The 25,068-nt window shown below is 44.4% G+C and overlaps 1 protein-coding gene across 13 annotated transcripts in view; it reads left to right on the top strand.

Annotated features, from left to right (window-relative positions):
- cacna2d2a (calcium channel, voltage-dependent, alpha 2/delta subunit 2a) overlaps positions 1 to 25,068 on the top strand; it is a 909,486-nt gene that overhangs the window by 746,371 nt on the left and 138,047 nt on the right. For all 13 annotated transcript variants that reach the window (XM_059944500.1, XM_059944501.1, XM_059944510.1 and 10 more), the window contains 4 exons: positions 7,799 to 7,848; positions 9,454 to 9,543; positions 15,140 to 15,205; positions 22,148 to 22,222. In XM_059944500.1, coding sequence (XP_059800483.1) covers positions 7,799 to 7,848; positions 9,454 to 9,543; positions 15,140 to 15,205; positions 22,148 to 22,222 — 281 coding nt within the window. The remainder of the gene's footprint in view (positions 1 to 7,798; positions 7,849 to 9,453; positions 9,544 to 15,139; positions 15,206 to 22,147; positions 22,223 to 25,068) is intronic.

The raw sequence follows: 25,068 nt of genomic DNA, 5'->3' as shown, positions 1-25,068 counted from the left end.
TGTACAAGTAAGGAGTGATCTTTTTTTACAAAAGATTCATTGATTTGTGAGAATAAAATCAGGCCTATGAGGCATTATTTAGTTAAACCATTTTTCCCAGTATGAATCAAATTGTTCCAGTTTATGATTAACAGATGCTGTTATCTTCTCCATTTTGTAAATGTCCATTGTAATTTCCATCCATGTATTTAAAGTTGGGGTCTCCTGTGATAACCATTTCCTAGTAAGAGTCTTTTTACCAGCCACCAACAGTATATTCATTAAATATTTATCTCTTTACAACCATTCTTGAGGCATATATCCAAAATATATGGTCTTAATCTCTAAGGGTATTTCACATTTAAAAATGTCTTATTGGGCATTGTGTATCCCCCTCCAATAGTTTTTGATAACAGGGCAGTCCCAAAAAATATGATGATGATTTGCATTTTGATTTCCACAATTTCTCCAGCAAACAGGGAGGTTACTATCATAATGGGATTTCTGAGAGGGTGTAGTAAAGTATCTTATCAAGTTTTTCCATCCAAACTCCCTCCATTTCTGTGAACTGGTACACTTCCATTGATACCTCCATATTGTTGTCCATTCTTCCTCAGATATAATTATCCCTCCTTCCTTCTCCCATTTTGTTATAATGTATGAAGTAGAATGTGTTTTAAGAATTGACAATCCCTTATATGTGCTTGAAATTATTCTACTACCATTATCTGAATTATATGCTTTTTTAAAGAGCTCTATCAAGCATGTACTTGCCTTGGTTACATTTTTAAGCGTCTTATTAACATATTGTCTCATCTGTAAATACTGATAAAAATCTTGTTTTTCGAATAAGTGTTTCTCTTTAAGCATTTCAAAACTGAACAGTGTTCCTTCTTTCATTATGTTGCAAAGAACTGATATTCCTTTAGCTGTCCAGTCCTTAAATCTAGCATCCAATTTATTTGGTGTAAAATCCGAGTCATATGCACACCATTTAAGAGTTGCAGTATCTCCCTCTAGATTATATTCTTTTATAATAGTTTTCCATATTTTAAGAGTCAATTTCACCCATGGGTTATCAATAGTATTTATGTACCTTTGCAGGTTGTTATCAGCCAAAATTGCTTGTATGGGATGGGAAGTACCCGCTCCTCAATGTTTTTCCATTGAGCATCATATGATGGGTTGCACCAACATATCACAGCTCTCAACTGTGCTGCAAAATAATAATCTCTAAGAGAAGGTAGGCTCCATCCCCCCTTTTCCTTTGCTAACTGCAAAGTTTTGAGACGAACTCTAGGCCTTTTACCCTGCCAAATATACCTTGATAGCATCTTGTTCCATTCATTGAATTGATTTTGATTAATCTCTATTGGTCGGGTCTGAAAGCGATATAACAGTCTGGACAGTATATTCATTTTAATAGACTCAATCCTTGAACTGAGACTGAAAAAAGGAATCAAGGTCCATCTTGCCACATCTTCCTTAATTTTTTATATAAAGGCTGATAATTACATTCTGATAATTTTGCCAAATCTTTTGGCATAATGATGCCCAAATATTTGAAGGACTCTGTGTGCCATGCCCAGGGGTATCTACTTTCAATTTCTCTTGGTGGGCTATAGTAATATGAAAGTAATTGGGTTTTATCTATGTTGATCTTGTATCCTGATAATTGGCCATATTGTTCAAAGGATTGTATCAATTTAGGTAAAGAGTATGTTGGTTGCCCTAGATAGATCAAAATGTCATCCGCATAACAAGCCAATTTATGCTCTGTCCCTTTAATAGTAATTCCCCTGATATCTTCATTTTGTCTGATGTATTGAGCTAATGGTTCCAGATATAACACAAAGAGTAGCGGTGACCATGCACAACCCTGTCTCATGCCCCTTTCTAGGGTAAGACTATTTGATAAATATCCATTGATTTTAATCCGAGCAGTAGGATTGTCATATAGTGTCTGTATATTTTTAATAATTGTGTCTTGGAAACCAAATCTATTTTTCTAAGCTCCATGTACCTATCCAAAAGTCTCCTAAAAGACCCTATCCTATCTGCCTCCATCACCATTGCCAGCAGCCCATTCCACTAACTCACTACTCTCTGAGTAAAAAAAACTTAACCCTGACATCTCCTCTGTACCTACTCCCCAGCACCTTAAACCTGTGGTCTCTTGTGGCAGCAATTTCAGCCCCAGGAAAAAGCCTCTGACTATCCACTCAATCAATGCCTCTCATCATCTTATACACCTCTATCAGGTCACCTCTCATCCTCAGTCGCTCCAAGGAGAAAAGGCCGAGTTCATTCAACCTATTTTCATAAGGCATTCTCCCCAATCCAGACAACATCCTCGGCACCCTTTCTATGGTTTCCACATCCTTCCTGTAAGTGAGGCAACCAGAACTGAGCACAGTACTCCAAGTGGGGTCTGACCAGGGTCCTATATAGCTGCAACATTACCTCTTGGCTCCTAAATTCAATTCCATGATGGATGAAGGCCAATAAACCATATGCCTTCTTAACTACAGAGTCAACCTGTGCAGCAGCTTTGAGTGTCCTGTGGACTCGGACCCCAAGATCCCTCCGGTCCTCCACACTGCCAAGAGTCTTACCGTTAATTCTGCCATCATATTTGACCTACCAAGAAGCTGTAGGTGTTTCTCATCCTCTCCACTCACTGCATGCTGACTATTATCAACCATAGGGCCTGAAGCTATTAAGTGTGGTGATCCTGAGGAGGAATTCTCTCCTGTGCCTGCTCCAACACTGGGACTCCACACATTGTTTGAGGGTGGAACCACACTTGGTGACATGCTGAGCATAGAGCAGGCATGTGGTAGGACAACCAACAATCTGCTTGGACTAAGCTCTGTATGAGTAATTACCAGCACACCAGGCCCAGATAAACACAGCGAGATGCCCTGGGCACTCACGGACTTGCTGCCTGATGATCCCGGCTCTAAGCTCATCTGGACATGGAGGTGATGCTCCTGTCTGGTTCAAAGCATGCAGATTCATCTAGGGAAAGGAACTGGACAAGTATTCAAAGAAAAATATAGACAACAGACTAGAGCTGTGATTGGGACAACTGCACTGCACTGTTCTTGCAAAAGGCAGCAGGGGTTCGTTGAAAGGGAGTGGCCACTTCCTGTATGGTAACCATGCGGTAACATCCAAAGGTCAAGGTCCCTGCTGCTACTACTTTCACCCAGGATGTAACCTGGTGTTTTCACAATCTAAAGGTTGTTTAGAAGTCAAAGATAAGACATAAAGCTTGTTGTTTATGATCATTTTATTAGGGAAGAAGCATAGTGTGATCCACCTATCTAGTCCTTACTTCTTGCAATCACTCTGGACCCCTCGAAGTCAAACTCCTACATGTATCTCTCCAATCAGTTCTTCAATGATACTATTGTACCAGTCTCAACCTCTTCCTCTGACGGCTCGTTCTATACACTCATCATCCTCTGAATGAAAAATTGCTCCTAGTCCCTTTTAAATCTTTCCCCACTAACCCTAAATTTATGCCCCATAGTTCTGGACACCCCTATAATGGGGAAAAGACCACTACTATCCATGTGATCTTTGACACTCATGATTTTATAAACCTCTAAGGTCATCCATCAGTTTTCTTATCTGTAACCATCCATGAGTTTTTCCATCTCAAAAAGATCATCCTTTAGTCTTCGACATACCAAGCAATAAGGAATTAGGCTAGCCAAGCTCTCTTTATGAATTGGGTTATCTTGTCCTACCAACATTCTTGCAAATCTTTTCCTGTTTAATCACCTATTTCCTATAACTTAATTATTTACTTATTACCCATTACGCTGCTGGAATTTACGGCAGCAATTAAGGTCCTCCATCTCTGGGGTGTTCAGCATTTTCTTTATCATGTCAGTAACTTGCTCTCGGTTTTTACTACTGTCAGTCATGCAAGTCCCAGATGGAGACTCAGGAATAATGTCGCACTCAGATGTAGAAGGATTCTCCTTGCTGCTTCTGTAATTCAGTCTTGCTGACTAATTTTACCAGTCAGGATTGTTAGCCCTGAGCTGAACCCCAAAACAGGAGGACTATTCTTAGTTTGGCCTTCAGCCTCTGAAAGTCCAAATATACAACATCCACTTCATTCCCTTTATCTATCCTACTTGTAATTGGCTCAAATAATTCCAACAGGTCCGTCAGGCAAGATTTTCATCTTTAACAATTGGCTCCACATCTTCCCAACCACTGAGGTCAGGATAACTGGTCTATAATTTCCTTTCTGCTGCCTTCCTCCATTCTTAAAGAGTGGAGTGACATTTGCAATTTTCCAGTCCTCTAGCATCGTGTCAGAGTCCAATGATTCATGAAAGATCATTTCTAATGCCTCCACAATCTCTACCACTACCTCTTTTCAGAACCCTAGGGTGAAGTTCATCTGGTCCGGGTGACTTATGTACCTTTACATCTTCCAGCTTTTTGAGCACCTTTTCCTTTGTAACAGAAACTGTACTCACTTCTCTTCCCTCACACCCTTCAACATCTGGCATACTGCTAATGTCTTCCTCAGTGAAGACTGATGCTGAATACTCAGTTAGTTAATCTGCCATCTCCTTGTCACCCATTATTATTTCTCCGGCCTCACTTTCTAGCAATCCTATATCCAGTCTCTTCTCTCTTTTATTTTGTAAATACTTGAAAAAGCTTTTACTATCCACTTTGATACTGTTTGCTAGCTTGCTTTCATATTTCATCTTTTGCCTCCTAATGATTCTTTTAGTTGCTCTTTGTGGGCTTTTAAAGGCTTCCCAATCCTGTCTTCCTGTTATTTTTTGCTTCGTATGCCTCTCTTCTGCTTTTACATTAGCTTTGACTTCCCTTATCAGCCACTGTTGTACTATTTTGCCATTTGCGTATTTCTTTGTTTTTGAAATACATCTATCCTGCACCTTCCTCATTTTTCCCAGAAACCCATGCCATTGCAAATGTTATTCCCCTCTTTAAGAAGGGAGGAAGACAAAAGAGAGGACATTATAGGCCAATTAGCCTCACCTCAGTGGTTGGGAAAGTGTTAAGACTATTATAAAGGACGAGGTTTCAGGGTACTTGAAGACTAATGATAAAATAAGTCAAAGTCATCATGGTTTCTGTCAAGGGAAATCTTACCTGACAAATCTGTTGGAATTCCTTGAAGAAGTAACACGCAAGGTGGACAAAGGAGAGGCAGTGGATGTCATTTACTTAGATTTTCAGAAGGCATTTGATAAGGTGCCTCACATGAGGCTGCTTAACAAGATAAAATTCTATGGTGATACAAAAAATATACTAGCATGGATAGAGGAATGGCTGACAGGCAGGAGGCAGTGAGTGGGGATAAAGAGGGATTTTTCTGGTTGGCTGCCAATGATTAGTGGTATTCCTCAGGGGTCAGTATTGGGACTGCTACATTTCACATTGTTTGTCAATGATTTAGATAATGGAATTGAGGGGTTTGTGGGATGCTCTGCAACAGACTGTGGTTGAGGCCAAGTCCATGGGGTATATTTAAAGCAGAAGTTGATAGATTCCTGTAGTCAGGGCATCAGATGCTATCGTGATAGGACTGGTATGGGGTTGAATGGGATCCAGGATCAGCCTTGATGAAATGGCAGATTCAATAGGCTGAATGGCCTAATACTGCTCCCATGTCTTATGGTCCTGTTGTTACTCAGCTGTCATTCCTGCCAGTATCTCCTTCCACATTACTTAGGCCAACTCCTCTCTTATACCACTGTAATTTCCTTTACTCCACTGAAATGCTGCTACATGAAACCTTACTTTCTCCCTATCAAATTTCAAGTTCAACTCAATCATACTGTGATCACTGGTTCCTAAGGGTTCTTTTACCTTAAGCTCCCTAATCTTGGTTCTTTACATAGCACCCAATTCAGTATAGCGGATTCCCTGTTAGTCAGTCAAACTCAGTCTTGAGATCCATCTCCAACCTAATTTTCCCAATCGACCTGCATGTTGAAATCTCCCATGACTATCATAACATTGTCCCGGTGACACACCTTTTCTATTTCCCATTGTAATCTGTGGTCCACATCCCAGCCACTGCTGAGAGGCCTGTATATAACTGCCATCAGGGTCCTTCTACTTTTGCAGTTTCTTAACTCAACCAACAAGAATTTAACATCTTGTGATCCTATGTCATATGTTTCTACTAATTTGATGCCATTCTTTACCAGCAGAGCCACGCCACCCCACTTCCTACTTTCCTATCCCTTTGATACAGCAAGTAACCATGAACATTCAGCTCCCAACTACAACCATCCTTCAGCCATGGTTCAGTGATGGCCACAACATTATATTTGACTATCTGTAATTGTGCATCAAGATTATTCACTTTATTTCTTATGCTCCATGCATTGAAATATAAATTCTGAGTACTGTATTTGCTACCCTTGTAGATTTTGTATCCCTAATGCATTGATACTCACTCTGCTGACTGTAATTTTGTCCTATCACCTGCCTGCCCTTCCTTACTGTCTCATTACATGCACATGCTCTTTGAGTGATTATGTAGAAAGATTGAAGTTAATAACATCTCCTTCTACCTTAGTCCACAAACTTATCAATCACCCCTGATGAGTTATTAACTTCAAACTTTCTGTTTGAGGGAGTTTAAATATTTGCCTTAAGACTTTGTCACAGTGTACAGACGTGAATTTATAAGTCTGATAGCTTGTAGAAAGATGCTGTCCCGAAACCTGCTGGTCCTAGCTTTAATGCTGCAGTAATGTTTGCTGGGTGAAAGCAGCTGAAGCAGTTTATGGTTGGGGTGACCAGTGTCCCCGAAGATCTTCCAGGCCTTCTTTCTGCACCTGCTGCTGTAAATGTCCTCAGTGGAGGGAAGTTCACATCCACAGATGTGCTGGGCTGTCTGTACCTCTCTCTCTAGTGCCAAAGTGAGTTCATAGATGTGGGCACAATTCAGTGAAGTTATCTCCTCTGGTTCAAGAGCCTGATGGTTGAGAGGTAATAACTTTTCCTGAACCTGGTGGTGTGGGACCTAAGGCTCCTGTACCTTCTGATGGCAGCAGTGAGAAGAGAGCATGGCCTGGATGATGGATGCTGCTTTCCTGCAACAGTGCTCCATACAGATATGCTCAGATGTGGGGAGGCTTTACCCATGATGAACTGGGCAGTATCCATTACTTTGTGTAGACTTTTCCATACCAGCCTGGGATACAACCAGGCACTGTGCATCTAGAGTAGTTCGACAAAATTTTAGATGACATGCTGAACCTTTGCAAACTTCTAAGAAACTTGAGGAGCTGCCATGCTTTCTTTGTAATGGCACATGCTGGGACCAGGACAAATCTTCTGAAATGATAATGCAGAGGAATTGTAATTTGCTGAACCTCTCCATGTCTGATCTCATGATGAAGAGTGGCTCATGGACCCCGAGTTTCCTCCTCCTGTTGTCCATAATCAGTTCTTTGGTCTTGCTGACATTGAGTGAGATGTTATTGTTGAGGCACGACTCAGCTAGATTTCCAATCCCCTCCTATATGCTGATTTGTCACTTCCTTTGAACCCTTGTGCAAAAGAAGACAGATTGTGTAAATAAAAATATGTAAATAAATAATACTGAGAACATGAATTGTAGAGTCTTTAAAAATGAGTCTGCAGTGTGTGGAATCAGTTCAAAGTTGTGGTGAGTGAAGTTATCCACACTGGTTCAGGAGCCTGATTACTATCAGGTAATAGTTCATGCTGTGGGACCTAAGACTCCTTTGATCTGCCTTTCACTGTTCCAGTCACAGCTGTGTCTCTATCTTTGCAGGGTATTACTTTGAAATCCCTTCCATTGGTGCAATTCGGATCAACACTCAGGTATGTGACATATTTTCTGTAGCATGGATACAAAGTGGACTGTGTGGGACAAAATAAAGAATAAAGGTAGCTGAGTATGTTTCTTCGGCCAAAACGAATCACTTCCTATCCTTTCGTGAATCTTGCTAGTCACTGTCCTTTATGCATTCTGCACTGCAATCACATTGAGTTCTAAGGTTCAACTTAATGTCAGAGAAATGTCTACAATATACATCCTGAAATACTTTTTCTTCACAAAACATCCACAAAAACAGAGAAGCGTCCCAGCACATGAGCAACGGCAAGCAACAATCCTCCCGTCCCCCCACCGGCAAAGCAAAAAGCTCACCTGCTACCGAGCACAAGCGTGAGCTAAGCGATAGCAAAGACACTGACCTTGCAGTTACCCCAAAGACTATCGCAAATCATCTGGCATTCGGCAACCCACAGGTTCTCTCTCTCCCTGATTTAAAGGAGATGGAGGTGTCCCCCATTTTCACAGTGAACGGGAGACATAATAACAACCTGCTGGTTTACAATGTTAAAAAGTCCATATCGTCACTTTTCTCGAGCTCTGCCTGAAGATCACAAAGATCTTGGGTCTTCGGGCCTACAGTGAAAGATTTTCTGGCCTTCCCAATGACACACAGGTCTCCTGCCATGACACCAAGCCCTGATCCGCCTGTCTTCAAAGCCCCGAGATCTTGGGCTTCCAAATACAAGCGAGACTCTCAGGCTGAACCCTTGGCATGCCAAACAACTGCTGGTTCTGAAACCCCGAGAACAAGTCCCATTGCCACAAAGAACAGAAGTCAGTGAGATGCAAACAAAGGAGTTGCAGTTTAGTGCCATCTTAACTCCGCCTCTGTCTCCATTAATGCTGGCTTTTCTCCTATATTTCTTATGTTTCGAGACATCAATATATGGCATTTTGCCCAGTGAATCCCCACCAATCCCCCATCTACTCAGGGGGCCATTTACAGTGACCAATCAATCTACACCTATATCCAGCACATCTCTGGGATGTGAGAAGAACCCAAATCAACCTGTGTGCATTCCCAGCAGATCAGGTGGTATCTGAAGGAAATACAGAAGGGAGATTGACAGTATAAGGTGTGAAGGGAAGAGATGGAGATGGAGCAGGCGCTGTCAAGCGAATGGTGGATCCAGGTGGGGGGGATGGGAGGTGGGTTATAGGCAGATGGAGGATGGAGCAGTGGAAAGAGGCTGGGTGACAGAAGGCTGCAGATGACAGAATCTGATAAGAGAGGAAGGTGGAGTATGAAATCAATTAAGTGACGAGGGGGTAGAGGGGGGGCGATAGGGAGGTGTGTGTGGGGATGGGCAGGTGAACTGGGTGGAGGGGGGTGATGAAGGCATTGGTGTAAGAGGGACGGGGGAGATCAGGAGGAGACCGATAAAGGACAGAGGAAGCTGTATTCCTGAATTTGGAGAATTTAATGTTCAGTCCTGAGCTCCCCCAGCAGACTGCTTCTCTTTTCTTCAGTCTTGAAAGATTCATTCTTACCTGGAGGTGTCTACCTCCAAAAGATTTAAAATAATTTCCTGTCTGACAGGTAAAATTATCAGGTGAATGTGTTTGTTTTTATTTTTTCTATGTTATAGGAGTATTTGGATGTTCTGGGCCGTCCCATGGTGATGGCAGGAAAGAAAGCCAAGAAGGTTCAGTGGACCAATGTCTATCAGGATGCCTTGGTGAGTTTATTTAGCAGCAGACGGACATCCAAGTGTCCACGCAAGCCGATCCTTCATTCTCATACTCTGTCTGATACACAGAAAAGAAATCATTGTTAAGCAGCATGTAAAATGGGTGAGAGTGGATTACCAGGCAGCTCTAGTGTGACAAAACTGGTGGAGTCACTGCAGAGTAATCTGCATTGAAACTGGATGTCGGCAGTCATCTGGGTGGTGTTGATCCCTTCACCGTGTCACCACGTGGGTTTACTCTGTCGTCTGGGCGGTGTTGATGAATTCACAGTGTCACCACGTGGGTTTACTCTGTCGTCTGGGCGGTGTTGATGAATTCACAGTGTCACCACGTGGGTTTCCTCTGTCGTCTGGGCGGTGTTGATCCCTTCACCGTGTCACCACGTGGGTTTACTCTGTCATCTGGGCGGTGTTGATGCCTTCACTGTGTCACCACGTGGGTTTACTCTGTCGTCTGGGCGGTGTTGATGAATTCACTGTGTCACCACGTGGGTTTACTCTGTCGTCTGGGTGGTGTTGATCCCTTCACCGTGTCACCACGTGGGTTTACTCTGTCGTCTGGGCGGTGTTGATGAATTCACTGTGTCACCACGTGGGTTTACTCTGTCGTCTGGGTGGTGTTGATCCCTTCACCGTGTCACCACATGGGTTTACTCTGTCGTCTGGGCGGTGTTGATGCCTTCACCGTGTCACCACGTGGGTTTCCTCTGTCGTCTGGGTGGTGTTGATGCCTTCACCGTGTCACCACGTGGGTTTACTCTGTCGTCTGGGCGGTGTTGATGCCTTCACCGTGTCACCACGTGGGTTTCCTCTGTCGTCTGGGCAGTGTTGACGTCTTCACCGTGTCACCACGTGGGTTTCCTCTGTCGTCTGGGCGGTGTTGATGCCTTCACCGTGTCACCACGTGGGTTTACTCTGTCATCTGGGCGGTGTTGATGCCTTCACCGTGCCACCACGTGGGTTTACTCTGTCGTCTGGGCGGTGTTGATGAATTCACTGTGTCACCACGTGGGTTTACTCTGTCGTCTGGGCGGTGTTGATGAATTCACAGTGTCACCACATGGGTTTACTCTGTCGTCTGGGCGGTGTTGATGAATTCACAGTGTCACCACATGGGTTTACTCTGTCGTCTGGGCGGTGTTGATCCCTTCACCGTGTCACCACGTGGGTTTACTCTGTCGTCTGGGCGGTGTTGATGCCTTCACCGTGCCACCACGTGGGTTTACTCTGTCGTCTGGGCGGTGTTGATGCCTTCACAGTGTCACCACGTGGGTTTACTCTGTCGTCTGGGCAGTGTTGATGCCTTCACCGTGTCACCACGTGGGTTTCCTCTGTCGTCTGGGCAACGTTGATGCCTTCACCGTGTCACCACGTGGGTTTCCTCTGTCGTCTGGGCGGTGTTGACGCCTTCACCGTGTCACCACGTGGGTTTCCTCTGTCGTCTGGGCGGTGTTGACGCCTTCACCGTGTCACCACGTGGGGTTCCTCTGTCGTCTGGGCGGTGTTGATCCCTTCACCGTGTCACCACGTGGGTTTCCTCTGTCGTCTGGGCGGTGTTGATCCCTTCACCGTGTCACCACGTGGGTTTCCTCTGTCGTCTGGGTGGTGTTGATCCCTTCACCGTGTCACCACGTGGGTTTCCTCTGTCGTCTGGGCAGTGTTGACGTCTTCACCGTGTCACCACGTGGGTTTACTCTGTCGTCTGGGCGGTGTTGATCCCTTCACCGTGTCACCACGTTGGTTTCCTCTGTCGTCTGGGCGGTGTTGATCCCTTCACCGTGTCACCACATGGGTTTCCTCTGTCGTCTGGGCGGTGTTGATCTCTTCACCGTGTCACCACGTGGGTTTACTCTGTCGTCTGGGCGGTGTTGATCCCTTCACCGTGTCACCACGTTGGTTTCCTCTGTCGTCTGGGCGGTGTTGATGCCTTCACCGTGTCACCACGTGGGTTTACTCTGTCATCTGGGCGGTGTTGACGCCTTCACTGTGTCACCACGTGGGTTTACTCTGTCATCTGGGCGGTGTTGATGAATTCACTGTGTCACCACGTGGGTTTACTCTGTCGTCTGGGCGGTGTTGATGAATTCACAGTGTCACCACATGGGTTTACTCTGTCGTCTGGGCGGTGTTGATCTCTTCACTGTGTCACCACGTGGGTTTACTCTGTCGTCTGGGCGGTGTTGATGAATTCACTGTGTCACCACATGGGTTTACTCTGTCGTCTGGGCGGTGTTGATGAATTCACTGTGTCACCACGTGGGTTTACTCTGTCGTCTGGGCGGTGTTGATGAATTCACAGTGTCACCACATGGGTTTACTCTGTCGTCTGGGCGGTGTTGATCCCTTCACCGTGTCACCACGTGGGTTTACTCTGTCGTCTGGGTGGTGTTGATCCCTTCACCGTGTCACCACGTGGGTTTACTCTGTCGTCTGGGCGGTGTTGATGCCTTCACCGTGTCACCACGTGGGTTTCCTCTGTCGTCTGGGCGGTGTTGATGCCTTCACTGTGTCACCACGTGGGTTTACTCTGTCGTCTGGGCGGTGTTGATGCCTTCACCGTGTCACCACGTGGGTTTCCTCTGTCGTCTGGGCGGTGTTGATGCCTTCACCGTGTCACCACGTGGGTTTCCTCTGTCGTCTGGGCGGTGTTGATGAATTCACTGTGTCACCACGTGGGGTTCCTCTGTCGTCTGGGCGGTGTTGATGCCTTCACCGTGTCACCACGTTGGTTTCCTCTGTCGTCTGGGCGGTGTTGATGCCTTCACCGTGTCACCACGTGGGTTTCCTCTGTCGTCTGGGCGGTGTTGACGCCTTCACTGTGTCACCACGTGGGTTTACTCTGTCGTCTGGGCGGTGTTGATGCCTTCACCGTGTCACCACGTGGGTTTACTCTGTCGTCTGGGGGATGCCTTCACCAAGCGGCTGCTCAGGGTTCATGTGCAAGTCAGCATGTTAGTTGGTCACTGATAGTTGCCTCTAGTGCGTCAGGGAGAGGTAGAATCTACTGTAAATTACCCTTCCATGGGAAAGTGGCAAAAATATCAAGGGAGAGAAATTGGATCTACAAGGGAGTAAGTTGCAGACCTACAAAGAAAAAGGTCTGATGGGATTACTCTGCGAAATACAGTATAATCCAGTGTTTGCATTGGCCCCATGTGTAACTGAGCAGAGGACAAGCATAGGATCAAACATGATAGACACAGTGCTACGGGTTTGGACAGGGTTGAATTTGTGAAATGTGTCCAGGACAGTCAAAAAAGCAGAGCAGCCCACTGGAGAGGGTACAAGACTGGACTTTCTCTGGGGAATTAGGCAGATCAGGTAACTGAAGTGGTGGTCAAGGAACATTTTGACTCTAGTGATCATAATATAGATTTTAAGATAGTGATGCAAAGGAATAGGTAGATCCACATGTTTGGGTACTAAGCTGGGGTGGGGCCAGTTTTGAAGGAGTTGGCCATTGAAAGACAAATGGAGTGGTTTGTGTGCCTCAGAAACCGCTGATCCCCTCGCATTTTCATGCACAGCAGTCTCTAGAGTTTACAGAGAATGGTGCAAAAAGCAGAAAATGCATGCAGTGAAAGGCCGTTCTGTGGGTGAAAATGCCTCGTTAGTGACAGTGAATGGCCAGACTGGTTCGAGCTGACAGTAACTCAGATAACCACTAATTGTAACCGTGGTGTGCAAGAAGCAACACACACAAAATGCTGGAAGAACTCTGCAAGTCAGATAACTTCAATGGAAGAGAATGAACAGTTGACATTTCACACCGAGACCCTTCATTAGAGAGTTATGTTCCACCTTATCTATGTCTGTTATTATTTTAAACATTTCTATTAGGTCGCCTCTCATTCTTCAGTGTTCCTAGGAATAAACATTAGTCTGGCCAACCTCTCCTTATAACTTAGGCCCTCTAGCCCTGGCAATGTCCTTGTAATTTGTTTTTGCAGATTTGTGATTGCAGAATCTCTTGTGTTTGTAGGGGAAGAGAGTCCAAAGCTAGGGGAATAGATTTAGGATGAGAGGGGACTTAAGGGCAGAGGGTGGTGAGTGTATGGAGTGAGCTGCTGAGGAAATGGTTGAGGCAGGTACAACAATATTATTAATGAAACATGTGGACAGATATATGGAGTGAGTGGCCTAAAGAAAAATTGGCAGACCAGAGGAAATTGGGACTAGTCCAGTGGATGATGTGGTTTAACTGAAGACCATGGTTTGTGTGGACTTTCTGGGGTGGAAGGCCTAAAACCATGCTGCATTGTGTCCATCTGCAGCTGCTGAGGTATTGCTCGCTTTGCAGAAACAGCTCCTGGACAAGGTCCTTCAGCATCACCCTTCATCCCATCTCAGTCAGGGCCTGGGCTGTCTTTTTTCTGTTTTCCTGCTATCATACTCGATGTGCTGTGTGCCTATTGGTACAGTGTTTTGCAGCTTGGCCCAGAGAAACGCTGTTTATGTGTATATGGTTAAATGACAATTAAACTTGGACTTACGACTGTATGGCAACAACAAAACTCGTCAATCACATGGGGCTAATTGCATTCTGAATTTTGATGACGTGAGGGCTAAAGAGCTGGAGTTTAATGTATTTTGTTGCTTAAACTGTCTAAAAAATGTTTAACTTTTAGAATGAAGTATGTGTGGAGCAAGAACAACTACGGAGTGGTAGGATTAAATGTTTTACTAAGTTTTCTGCAAGTAACAGTACACACTGAGCAACTCCCAGTGCACTCAGCAACAAACCAGGCCTGCCAAGACAAAAGACATGTACATTCGGGAGCACATGAAAGAAGAGAGGGGCTTGCTATGTATAGAGGGCCCAGTCAATTCACTATGTGGTCAATCAGTAGCTTGTGCACTTACCACATTCTTGCAATCGATCTGATAATGGTTTGGAAGGATGATTTGCCTACATTAAATGTCAAACAATTTCTCTGAATAGAATGGATTTTCTAAAGTTTTTGTTTGCAAAACTATTAAATATATATGTGTATTTTGCTGGTGTTTGGGATTGGAGGTATTCTGTATTTTGAGCAAATCAAGCTCATGATACCAGGTGAAACAAAAAGGCGCTTTACACTCCAGTCGTCTTTGCTTTCTGTGAAGCTCATCCAGGTACTTCAAGAAATCTTCACTTCAGCCTGGTTTGTGCTGAGTCAACGGATCCAATGAGCTGAGCAAGGATATCGCCCTGTTGCAATTCCTGCTGAACAGCAGAGTTTTGGACATTGAACAAATCCCTACGTGCTTCAGTGATTCAGTAATTCTAAATTCTTAAAGATTAATGGCTTGGTAACATGTTTCCTCCAGTTCACTGTCGTCTCTTGCTGCACCATAGTTCCAGAGCACCTGACATCCCACGCAGGCCTCTGCAGAGGCTAACAGGGCAGGAGGAAGAGCTCTATGCAACAAAATGTCTGTGGCAGATTCTGTGAGGAATGAAGAGAGAAGCTCAGCATTACCTAATTCTTAACGTTTATGGTGTAGTAATTCTTAAGCAGCCAGTCAGCGAGGTTAGAACAGTGAGTAATGTCTATACCACATACCACAAAATGTAACACAACTGTTTGATTTCTGTTCCTAGAGCCTTGAATTGGTGATCACAGGGACAATGCCAGTTTTCAACATCACAATGGACAATGGCCAACAGGTACGTACTCAGGATGTGTGTGCCTGGTTAAACCAGGTTTAAAGAATCACATATGTAGCAAAGGGGCAGTACTTCCTGACAATTTCCTTTGCACCCTAGAACATTTTACCCTTAGCATTTTCAGTGCCAATTTGTAAGTTTCTCCAGTCATTAAAACATAGAATATCACAGCACAGTAGAAGCCTATCAGCCAATGACTTTGTGCCAACATTTTAAACTACTCTAAAATCAATCTAACCCTTCCCTCCTACAAAGTCCTCCATTTTTCTATTGACCATGTGCCTATCTAAGAGTTTCTTAAATGTTCCTAATGTATCTGTCTGTATCACTACCCATGTCAGCACATTCCGCACTCACACCACTCTCTGATTAAAGAACTTACCTCTGACATTCCCCCACTCCCCATACTTTCTTCCAGTCACCTTAGAATTATGCCCCTCCTGGTATTCGCCACTTCCACCCTGGAAAAAAGTCTCTGGCTGTCCACTCTATCCATGGCTCTTGTACACCTCTATCAATTCACCTCCACCCTCCTTTCTCCAAAGAGAATAGCCCTTGCTCACTCAACTATCCTCATATGAAATCCTCTTAAATCCATGCAGAATTCTGGTAAATCTCTTCTGCACCCTTCCTAAAGCTTCCACATCCTTCCTTTAATGAAGCACCAAGAACAAAACACAATGTTCGAAGTATGGTGTAACCAGGGATTTGTATCTTGGCTCTTAAACTCAATCTCCTGACTAATGAAGATCAATACTAAATATGTTTTTTTACCACACTTTCACTGCTGGCTGACAAAGCGTTTCTTTGGACTCTACAGGAGGCAAGTACAGAAACTGCTGGGGCCCTAGCAGAGGTAGTTAAAACATCCTCTGCGACAGGAAAGGTACCAGAGGATTGGAGGATAGCCAATGTTGTTTCACTATTTAGAACCATAGAACACTACAGCACAATACAGGCCCTTCAGCCCTCCATGTTGTGCTGACCCATATAATCCTTAAAAAAAAGTACTAAACCCACACTACCCCATGACCCTCCATTTTTCTTTCATCCATATGCCTGTCCAAGAGGCTCTTAACTACCCCTAATGTTTTAGTCTCCACCACGATCCCTGGAAAGTTATTCCAGGCACTCCCAACCCTCTGTGTAAAAAAACTTACCCCTGATGTCTCCAAAAAGACTTTATAAAGAAACCAGGAAATAAAAGGCCAGTGAGTCTGACATCAGTTCTGGGAAAGTTATTGGAAGGTATTCTAAAGGACTGGATATATAAGTATTTGGATAGTCTTGGATTGATTAAGGATAGTCAACATAGCTTTGTGCGTGTTAGGTCATGTCTAACCAATTTTATAGAGTTTTTTGAGGAAATTACCAGGCAAGTGGATGACGGCAAGGCAGTGGATGTTGTCTGCATGGATTTTCCTAAGGTACTTGACAAGGTCCTGCATAGGAGGCTGATCAAGAAGGTTCAGTCGCTCAGCTTTCAGGATGAGGTAGTAAATTGGATTAGGCATTGGCTTTGTGGGAGAAGCCAGAGAGTGGTAGTAGAGGGTTGCCTCTCTAATATCGTGCTGCTGGGATCAATGCTTCTGTTTGTTCTTTGTCATCTATATCAATGATCTGGATGATAATGTGATTAGATCAGCAAATTTGCGGATGACACTGTGTAGTGGGCAGTGAGGAAGGCTATCGCTGTGGCAGACACAAGCAGTGTTAAAGGGTGTGAGGGAAGAGAAGTGAGTGCAGTTACTACTACAAGGAAGATGCTCAAAAAGCTGAAAGACCTAAGGGTACAGAAGTCACCTGGAGCAGATGAACTGCACCCTAGGGTTCTAAAAGAGGTACCCGTAGAGATTATGAAGGCATTAGCTGTGATCTTCAAAAAAACCATTGGACTCTGGCATGGTGCCAGAGGACTGGAAAATTTCAAATGTCACTCCACTCTTTAAGAAAGGAGGAATGTAGTAGGAAGGAAATTATGTTTTCTCCTCAGTGGTTGGGAAGGATGAGGTGACTGAGTACTTGAAGAAACAGGACAAGATAGGACAAAGTCAGCATGGTTTTCTTAAGGGAAAATCCCACCTGATTAACCTATTGGAATCCTTTGAGATTATAAGTAGGATAGATAAAGGGGATGCAGTGGATGTTGTATATTTGGACTTTCAGAAGGCCTTTGACAACCTGCCACACATGAGGCTGCTTACCAAGTTAAGAGTGCATACTATTACAGGAAAGTTACTGGCATAGTTAGAGCATTGGCCAGTTGGTAGGAGGCAGCAAGTGGGAAGAAAAGGATCCTTTTTTGGTTGGCTGCCAGTGACTAGTGGTGTTCGACAGGGGTTGGTGTTCGGATCACTTCCTTTTTGCTGTATATCAGTGTTTTAGATGATGGAATAGATGGCTTTGTTGCCAAGTTTGCAGATGATATGAAGATTGGTGGAGCGCCAGGTAGCATTGAGGAAACTGGTAAGCTGCAGAAGGACTTAAACAGATTAGGAGAATGGGCAAGAAAGTGGTAAATGAAATACAGTGCTGGAAAATGCATGGTCATGCACTTTGGTAGAAGAAATAAATGTGCAAACTATTTTATAAATGGGGAGAAAATACAAAAATCTGAGATGCAAAGGGACTTGGGAGTCCTTGTACAGAAAGGTTAACTTGCAGGTTGAATCAGTGGCAAATGCAATGTTAGCATTCATTTCATTTCAGTTCATTTCAAGAGGTCTTGAAGACAGGGGTGTGATGCTGAGGTTTTATAAGGCACTGGTGAGGCCTCACCTTGAGTATTGTGAACAGTTTTGCCTCCTCATCTAAGAAAAGATGTGCTAGCATTGGAGGGGGTTCAGAGGAGGCTTACAAAGATGATTCCAGGAATGAAAGGGTTATCATGCGAGGAACATTTGATTGTTCTGGATCTGTACTCGCTGGAATTTAGAAGGATGGGGGGGGGGGGATTTCATTGAAAACTTTCGAATGTTGAAAGGACTAGATAGAGTAGATATGGAAAGGATATTTCCCATGGTGAGGAGTCTAGGACAAGAGGGGACAGCCTCAGGATAGAGGGGCATCCATTTAAAACAGAAATGCAGAGAAATTTCTTTAGTCCAAGGGTGGTATATTTGTGGACTTTATTACCACAGGCATCTATGGAGGCCAGGTCGTTGGGTGTTTTTCAGGCAGTGATTATTAGGTTCTTGATTGGACAGCATCAAAGGTGACTGGGAGAAGGCCATGGAGTGGGGTTGAAGAGGGGAGGAAAGGATCAGTCATCATTGAATGGTGGAGCAGACTTGATGGGCCAAATGGCCTAATTCTGCTACTATGTCTTATGGGTCTTATGGTCTATCATGGTTTGCTGAGGGATCTGCATCAGCTTGAAAAACAGGATGAAAAACTGCAAATGGAATTTAATGCAGACAAGTGTAAGGGATCTGTGAATACAGTACATAATTCATTGACAGTGACGTCACAGGTAGATAGTGTCATAAATAATGTTTTTGGCACATAGGCCTTCATAAATCAATGTATTGAGTACAGGAGATGGATGTTATGTTGAAGTTCTGTAAGAACTTGGAATATTGTGTGTAGTTTTAGTTACCTACCTACAGGAAAGATGTAAATAAGGTTGAAAGATTGTAAAGAAAATCTACAAGAATGTTACCAGGTCTGGAGGACCTGAGTTATAAGGAAAGATTAGGACTGTATTCCTTAGAATGTAGAAGACTGAGAGGAGATTTGATAGAGTTATACAAAATTATGAAGGGAACAGATGGGGTAAATGCAAGCAGGTTTTTCCACTGCAGTTGGATGGGATTACAAGCAGAGGTCATGGGTGAAGGGTGAAAAATGGAAAGTTTAAGGGAAAATGTGGGGAAATTTTTTTCACTTTGGATCATGAAAGTGTGGAATGAGTTGCCAGCAAAATTCGTTCATGCAAGCTCAATTTCAACGTTTAACAGAAGTTCGAGGGGAATAGGCAGTTTAAATGATTTGGGCATGGACAAGATGGGTCAAAAGGCCTGTTTTTGTGCTGTACTTGGACAATACTAATACATGTCAGGCCAGCTCTAGTACTCTACTCTACTCTGTACTAGTTCTCGTACAGCAGTCACTTAGTGTCCATAAGGTGAAAAGTGTAGGTTCCACATGACACATGAAGAAATGTTAGCTATTTGAGTTTTTATCCTGTGTGCTCTTCTAATCTAAGGCTTAAGCTGAGATGAAGCATCCACTCCAGGAGTTCAGCTTTTCTAAAGAGACCACTTTGAAATAGGTTGTCATCTAAGTAGAGAGGGCACAGAAAAGATTCAGGAAAAGGTGGAGTGCTTGGGTTAAAAGGAGAGACTGGACAGGTTACAGTTTTAAAGTCATAAGGGGCACAGAAAAGGTAAATGATCAAAAGTCTATTACTAGAGGGCATAAGTCTGAGGTGAGAGGAGAAAGGTTTAAAGGGGATTTAAATCAAAGGGGCTTTGAGTGAAGAAGTAAAGGCATCTCAGAGAGAAGCCATTTTTTTTAACTGATCGGGGAAAAGAGGCTAGACTGCACAGGCACATGACATAGCGCGCCAAAGTTTTAAAAAGGAGAGGAGTTTTTCAACGGTCTTTTAAATCAAAGCAAGAGATGGAGAGTGAAGAAGTAAGGGCTTTGCTCTTTGGAGAGAAGGAGGATGAGAGGAGACATGATAGAGGTGTACAAGATATTAAGAGGAATAGACAGAGTGGACAGCCAGCGCCTCTTCCCCAGGGCACCACTGCTCAGTTAAAGAGGACATGGCTTTAAGTTAAGGGGAGGGAAGTTCAAGGGGGATATTAGAGGAAGATTTTTCACTAAGAGAGTGCTTGGTGTGTGGAATGCACTGCCTGAGTCAGTTGTGGAGGCAGATACACTAGTGAAGTTTAAGAGACTACTAGACAGGTATATGGAGGAATTTAAGGTTGGGGGGAGGCAGGGTTTGAGGGTCGGCACAACATTGTGGGCCAAAGGACCTGTAATGTGTTGTACTATTCTATGTTCTGTGCTCAACTCAGAGTAGATAAATCCCCAGGACCGGACAGGGTATTTCCTCAGACCTTGAAGGAAACTAGTGTTGAACTTGCAGGGGCCCTGGCAGATATATATTTAAAATGTTGGTATCTACAGGTGAGGTGCCGGCGGATTGGAGGATAGCTCATGTTGGGTTTTTTTTTGTTTAAAAAAGGCTCAAAAAGTAATCCAGGAAATTATAGGCCAGTTAATATGACATCTGTAGTAGGTAAATTATTGGAAGGAGTACTAAGAGATAGGATCTACAAGTATTTAGATGGACAGGGACTCATTAGGGAGAGTCAACATGGCTTTGTGCGTGATAGGTCATGTTTAACAAATCTATTAGAGTTTTTCGAGGAGGCTACCAGGAAAGTGGATGAAGGGAAGGCAGTGGATGTTGTCTACGTGGGCTTCAGTAAGGCCTTTGACAAGATCCCACATGGGAGGTTAGTTAGGAAGATTCAGTCGCTAGGTATACATGGTAAGGTAGTAAATTGGATTAGACATTGGCTCAATGGGAGAAGTCGGAGAGTGGTAGTGGAGGATTGCTTCTCTGAGTGGAGGCCTGTGACTAGTGGTGTGCCACAGGGATCAGTGCTGGGTCTATCGTTATTTGTCATCTATATCAATGATCTGGATGATAATGTGGTAAATTGAATCAGCAAATTTGCTGATGATACAAAGATTGGAGGTATAGTGGACAGTGAGGAAGGTTTTGAAAGCTTGCAGAGGGATCTGGACCAGCTGGAAAAATGGGCTGAAAAATGGCAGATGGAGTTTAATACAGCCAAGTGTGAGGTATTGCACTTTGGAAGGACAAACCAAGGTAGAACATACAAGGTAAATGGTAGGACACTGAGGAGTACAGTAGAACAGAGGGATCTAGGAATACTGATACAAAATTCCCTAAAAGTGGTGTCACAGTTAGGTAGGGTTGTAAAGATAGCTTTTGGTACATTGGCCTTTATAAATCAAAGGTTGAATAGGTTAGGACTTTATTCCCTGGAGTGTAGAAGAATGAGGGGAGACTTGGTAGAGGTATATAAAATTATGATGGGTATAGATAGAGTGAATGCAAGCAGGCTTTTTCCACTGAGGCTAGGAGAGCAAAAAAGCAGAGGACATGGGTTAAGGATGAAGGGGAAAAAATTTAAAGGGAACAATGGTGGGGGGGGGGGGCTTCTTCACACAGAGAGCGGTGGGAGTGTGGAATGAGCTGCCAGGTGAAGTTGTAAATGCGGCCTCACTTTTAACATTTAAGAAAAACTTGGACAGGTACATGGATGAGGGGTGTATGGAGGGATATGGGCCAGGTGCAAGTCAGTGGGACTAGGCAGAAAACTGGTTCGGCACAGCCAAGAAGAGCCAAAAGGCCTGTTTCTGTGCTGTAATGTTCTATGATTCTATGGGATCTGAGTGGCAATTCTTTCACACAGATGGTAGTGAATGTTTGGTGTGGGGTGCCGACGAATAGAGTGGAATTGCATTATAAATTTTAAGTCATTTCAACATTTAGTTCATGGATTGGACACCATGGCAATGTAGTGGTTTACACAACACTGTTATAGATTGGCACGTTCTGCAGTTAAGAGTTCAATTCTGATGCTCTCTACAAGAACTCTGTTGAATGCATGGGTTTTCCCTGGGTGCCCTTGTTTCATCCTGTCATCCCAAGAATTACTGGGTAGGTTAATTGGTCATTGTAAAATTGTCCTATGATTAGATTAGGGTTAATCAGATTTGTTGGGATTGCTGGAATGGCATGTCTTGAAAGGCTTGAAGACCTACTCTGCGCTATATCACTAAATAAAGTTAATGTTTGGCATGATATGGGTCAAATGCAGGGAAGTGGAACTGAAACTTGGTCAGCATGAGCAACTTCCCAGGCTGTATGACTCTATGTTTATGTTCCAGAACCAGCTGATGCTTGGGGTGATGGGCATCGATGTGGCTCTTGATGACATCAAGAAGTTCACACCTCGCTACAATGTACGTACAATATCAGTATTTCATCTACACCATAGACAGAGTTTCAGTGATACTTTCAAGACCTTTAGCTTAGGCACAATGTCTTGACAGCTATATCTGGGGAATTTTTCAACTATCCAAATCACTGGGTGATTCTGGGCACAGTATTACATCCACTTACAAGAGTAAATGTTTCATTACAAGCAGTTCCTGGTCCAACAAGTCCCAGCGGAACAGTAGGATAGGTTGAAGGATGGTAGAGGGAGGGCAGTGGGAACAATGAGGAAGAGTGGTAGAGGTAGCATCCATTTGTCATAGATGAGCCCACTGTCCACTATCCAGTGCTTATGGTCAAACAGCCTTACTTGCACAGGAAACACAAAATACACTGCAGATGCTGTGATCAAATCAACACACACAACACGCTGGAGGAACTCAGCAGGTTGGGCAGCATCCGTGGAAACGAGCAGTCAACGTTTCGGGCCGAGACCCTTCATCAGGACTGAAGAGGGAGGGGGCCCTATAAAGAAGGTGGGTGGAGGGTAGGAAGGAGAAGGCTGGTAGGTGCCAGGTGAAAAACCAATCAGAGGAAAGATCAAGAGGTGGGGGAGGGGAAGCAGGGAGGGGACAGGCAGGAAAGCTGATTCTGTCTTCTACTACCCATAGTGCTTTCCTCTTACATTCCTTCTTCAGCTTTCCTGCCTATCCCCTAGCTGCTTCCTCTCCCTTACCCCTTGATCTTTCCTCTGATTGGTTTTTCACCTGGCTCATACCAGCATTCTCCTTCCCACCCTCCCCCCACCTTCTTTATAGGGCCCCGCCGCCTCCCTCTTCAGTCCTGACGAAGGGTCTCGGCCCAAAACGTTGACTGTTCGTTTCCACGGATGCTGCCCTACCTGCTGAGTTCCTCCAGCGTGTTGTGCGTGTTTACTTGCACAGGAGATAGGTCTCTAGGACACACAGCCAGTCTTCTCAAGCAGGCCAGATAGTTCAAACCCAAAAAATTTCCTTTACCTTTTACAGCTGGAAAAGGTCAGCAGGCAGGCTGTCGGAGCTGCAAGGCAGCAGTGTAAACTCCTGCATCACCGTGCTACGGTCCTCGAGGTTGTAATTGTGAGTCACGTGCTCGCATCGCCAGTAACTGGTCTGAGCAGAAGTATGAGTCCACTGGGGAAATTGAAGGCACAATGTCAGTATATCCATGAGTCCACTGGAGGCTGGGGGGAGAAGAAGATGGCCTGCCCTGGGGTTAGACCCTGTGGGTGGGTGAGAGGGAGGAACAGGGTTCATTTTGTTGCTTTGCCACTTTGTTATGTTCTGTTTTGTGGTATTCAATGTTGTTCTGCTGAACGTTGTGGACATGCTATGTTGGCACCAGAATGTGTTCCACCACATGGGCTTCCCCCAGCGCATCCTTAGATCTGTTGGTTGTTAACACAAATGACGCATTTCACGGTACATTCCCAAGTACATGTGATAAATAAATCCACATCTGAATCTGAAATTTACAGAGTATTCCTTAGCATTAGGTCCACCATTATTTGTAGACTTTCTCAACTTCTGCTAACTCCTCAAAGCACCAAATTCTGTAGAGTCATAGCAACAGCACCCTGAAGGAATAAACCAGAAACTACTATTTGACTGATAATTCTTTGAAATAGACCTGCAGAAATTCATCCTGTCACTGAATGCATGTTCACCAGGCTGTATTTAAGGTGTATTAGTGCTGTGACTTTGCATCTTTCATGATGAGGATGTCTCCGAGTTCACGGAGGGGTCACAAGTTTCATCCAGAAGTGCATCAAGGATGTTGTGCCCCAAAAATCAATCAGGGTCTGTCCAGACTAGAACCCTGGATCAACACTTCCATGTGTGCAGCACTCACCACGCAAGATGGAGCTTACCTTGTCAGTAACCAACAGGAACTCAAGAAATGCAGCTACAGTTTAAGCAAAGTCATCAAGGCAGTGAAGCAACAATACAGGGATAAGATCCAGACACAACTCTACACCAACAACACACGCCACTTATGGCAAGGTCTGCACACCATTGCAGACTTAAAAGCCAGGCGCAGTGGTGCTGCCAACATCACTGCCTCTCTCCCAGATGAGCTGAATTTTTTTTACGCTCAGTTTGATGTTGCTAACACTGAGCCCCTGAGGAGAGCCTCTGAAGAAACCTGCACCTTGGTCATCTCTGTGGCTGAAGTACCCAAGTGTTTCCAATGAGTAGACCAGTGTGGGACCAGACGGCATCCCAAGATGTGTGCAGCACAACTGACAGGTGTGTTTGTAGACACATTTAATCTCTCCCTCTCCCAGTGTAGAGTGCCCTCATACTTCAAAACATCCATCATTGTTCCTGTACCTGAATAGAACAAGGTAACATGCCTGAATGACTGGCATCCTGTTGCATTCACCTCAATAAGAAGCAAATGCTTTGAGAGGCTGTTCAAGGACTACATCCGCAGCATGATACCACCCACACTGGACCTCCTACACTTCACCTACCAATACAACCGATCGACAGACGACGCAATATCCACAGCTCTATACACCATCTTTACACATTTGAAGAAGAAGAATGCTGATGTGAGAATGCTGTTCTTGGACGACAGTTCAGCATTCAACACCAGAGTTCTCTCCAGACTTGACAAGAAACTCGGAGACCTCAGCCTTCACCCTGCCTTGTGCAGCTGGATCCTGGACTTCCTGTCAGATCACCGGCAGGAGTGGGCTCCCTCACCTCTGCCCCTCAACACAGGTGCCCCTCAGGGCTGTGAACTGTGTCACAGCCATGACTGTGTCGCCACTCACAGCTCCAATCTGCTAATTAAATTTGCTGATGATACTACACTGACTGGCCTA

The sequence above is a fragment of the Hypanus sabinus genome, chromosome 19, assembly GCF_030144855.1.
Source record: "Hypanus sabinus isolate sHypSab1 chromosome 19, sHypSab1.hap1, whole genome shotgun sequence".
In the NCBI taxonomy this organism is placed as follows: Eukaryota; Metazoa; Chordata; class Chondrichthyes; order Myliobatiformes; family Dasyatidae; genus Hypanus; species Hypanus sabinus.
Note: the sequence above shows the minus strand (reverse complement) of the source record. Positions and strands in the feature narration are given on the sequence as shown.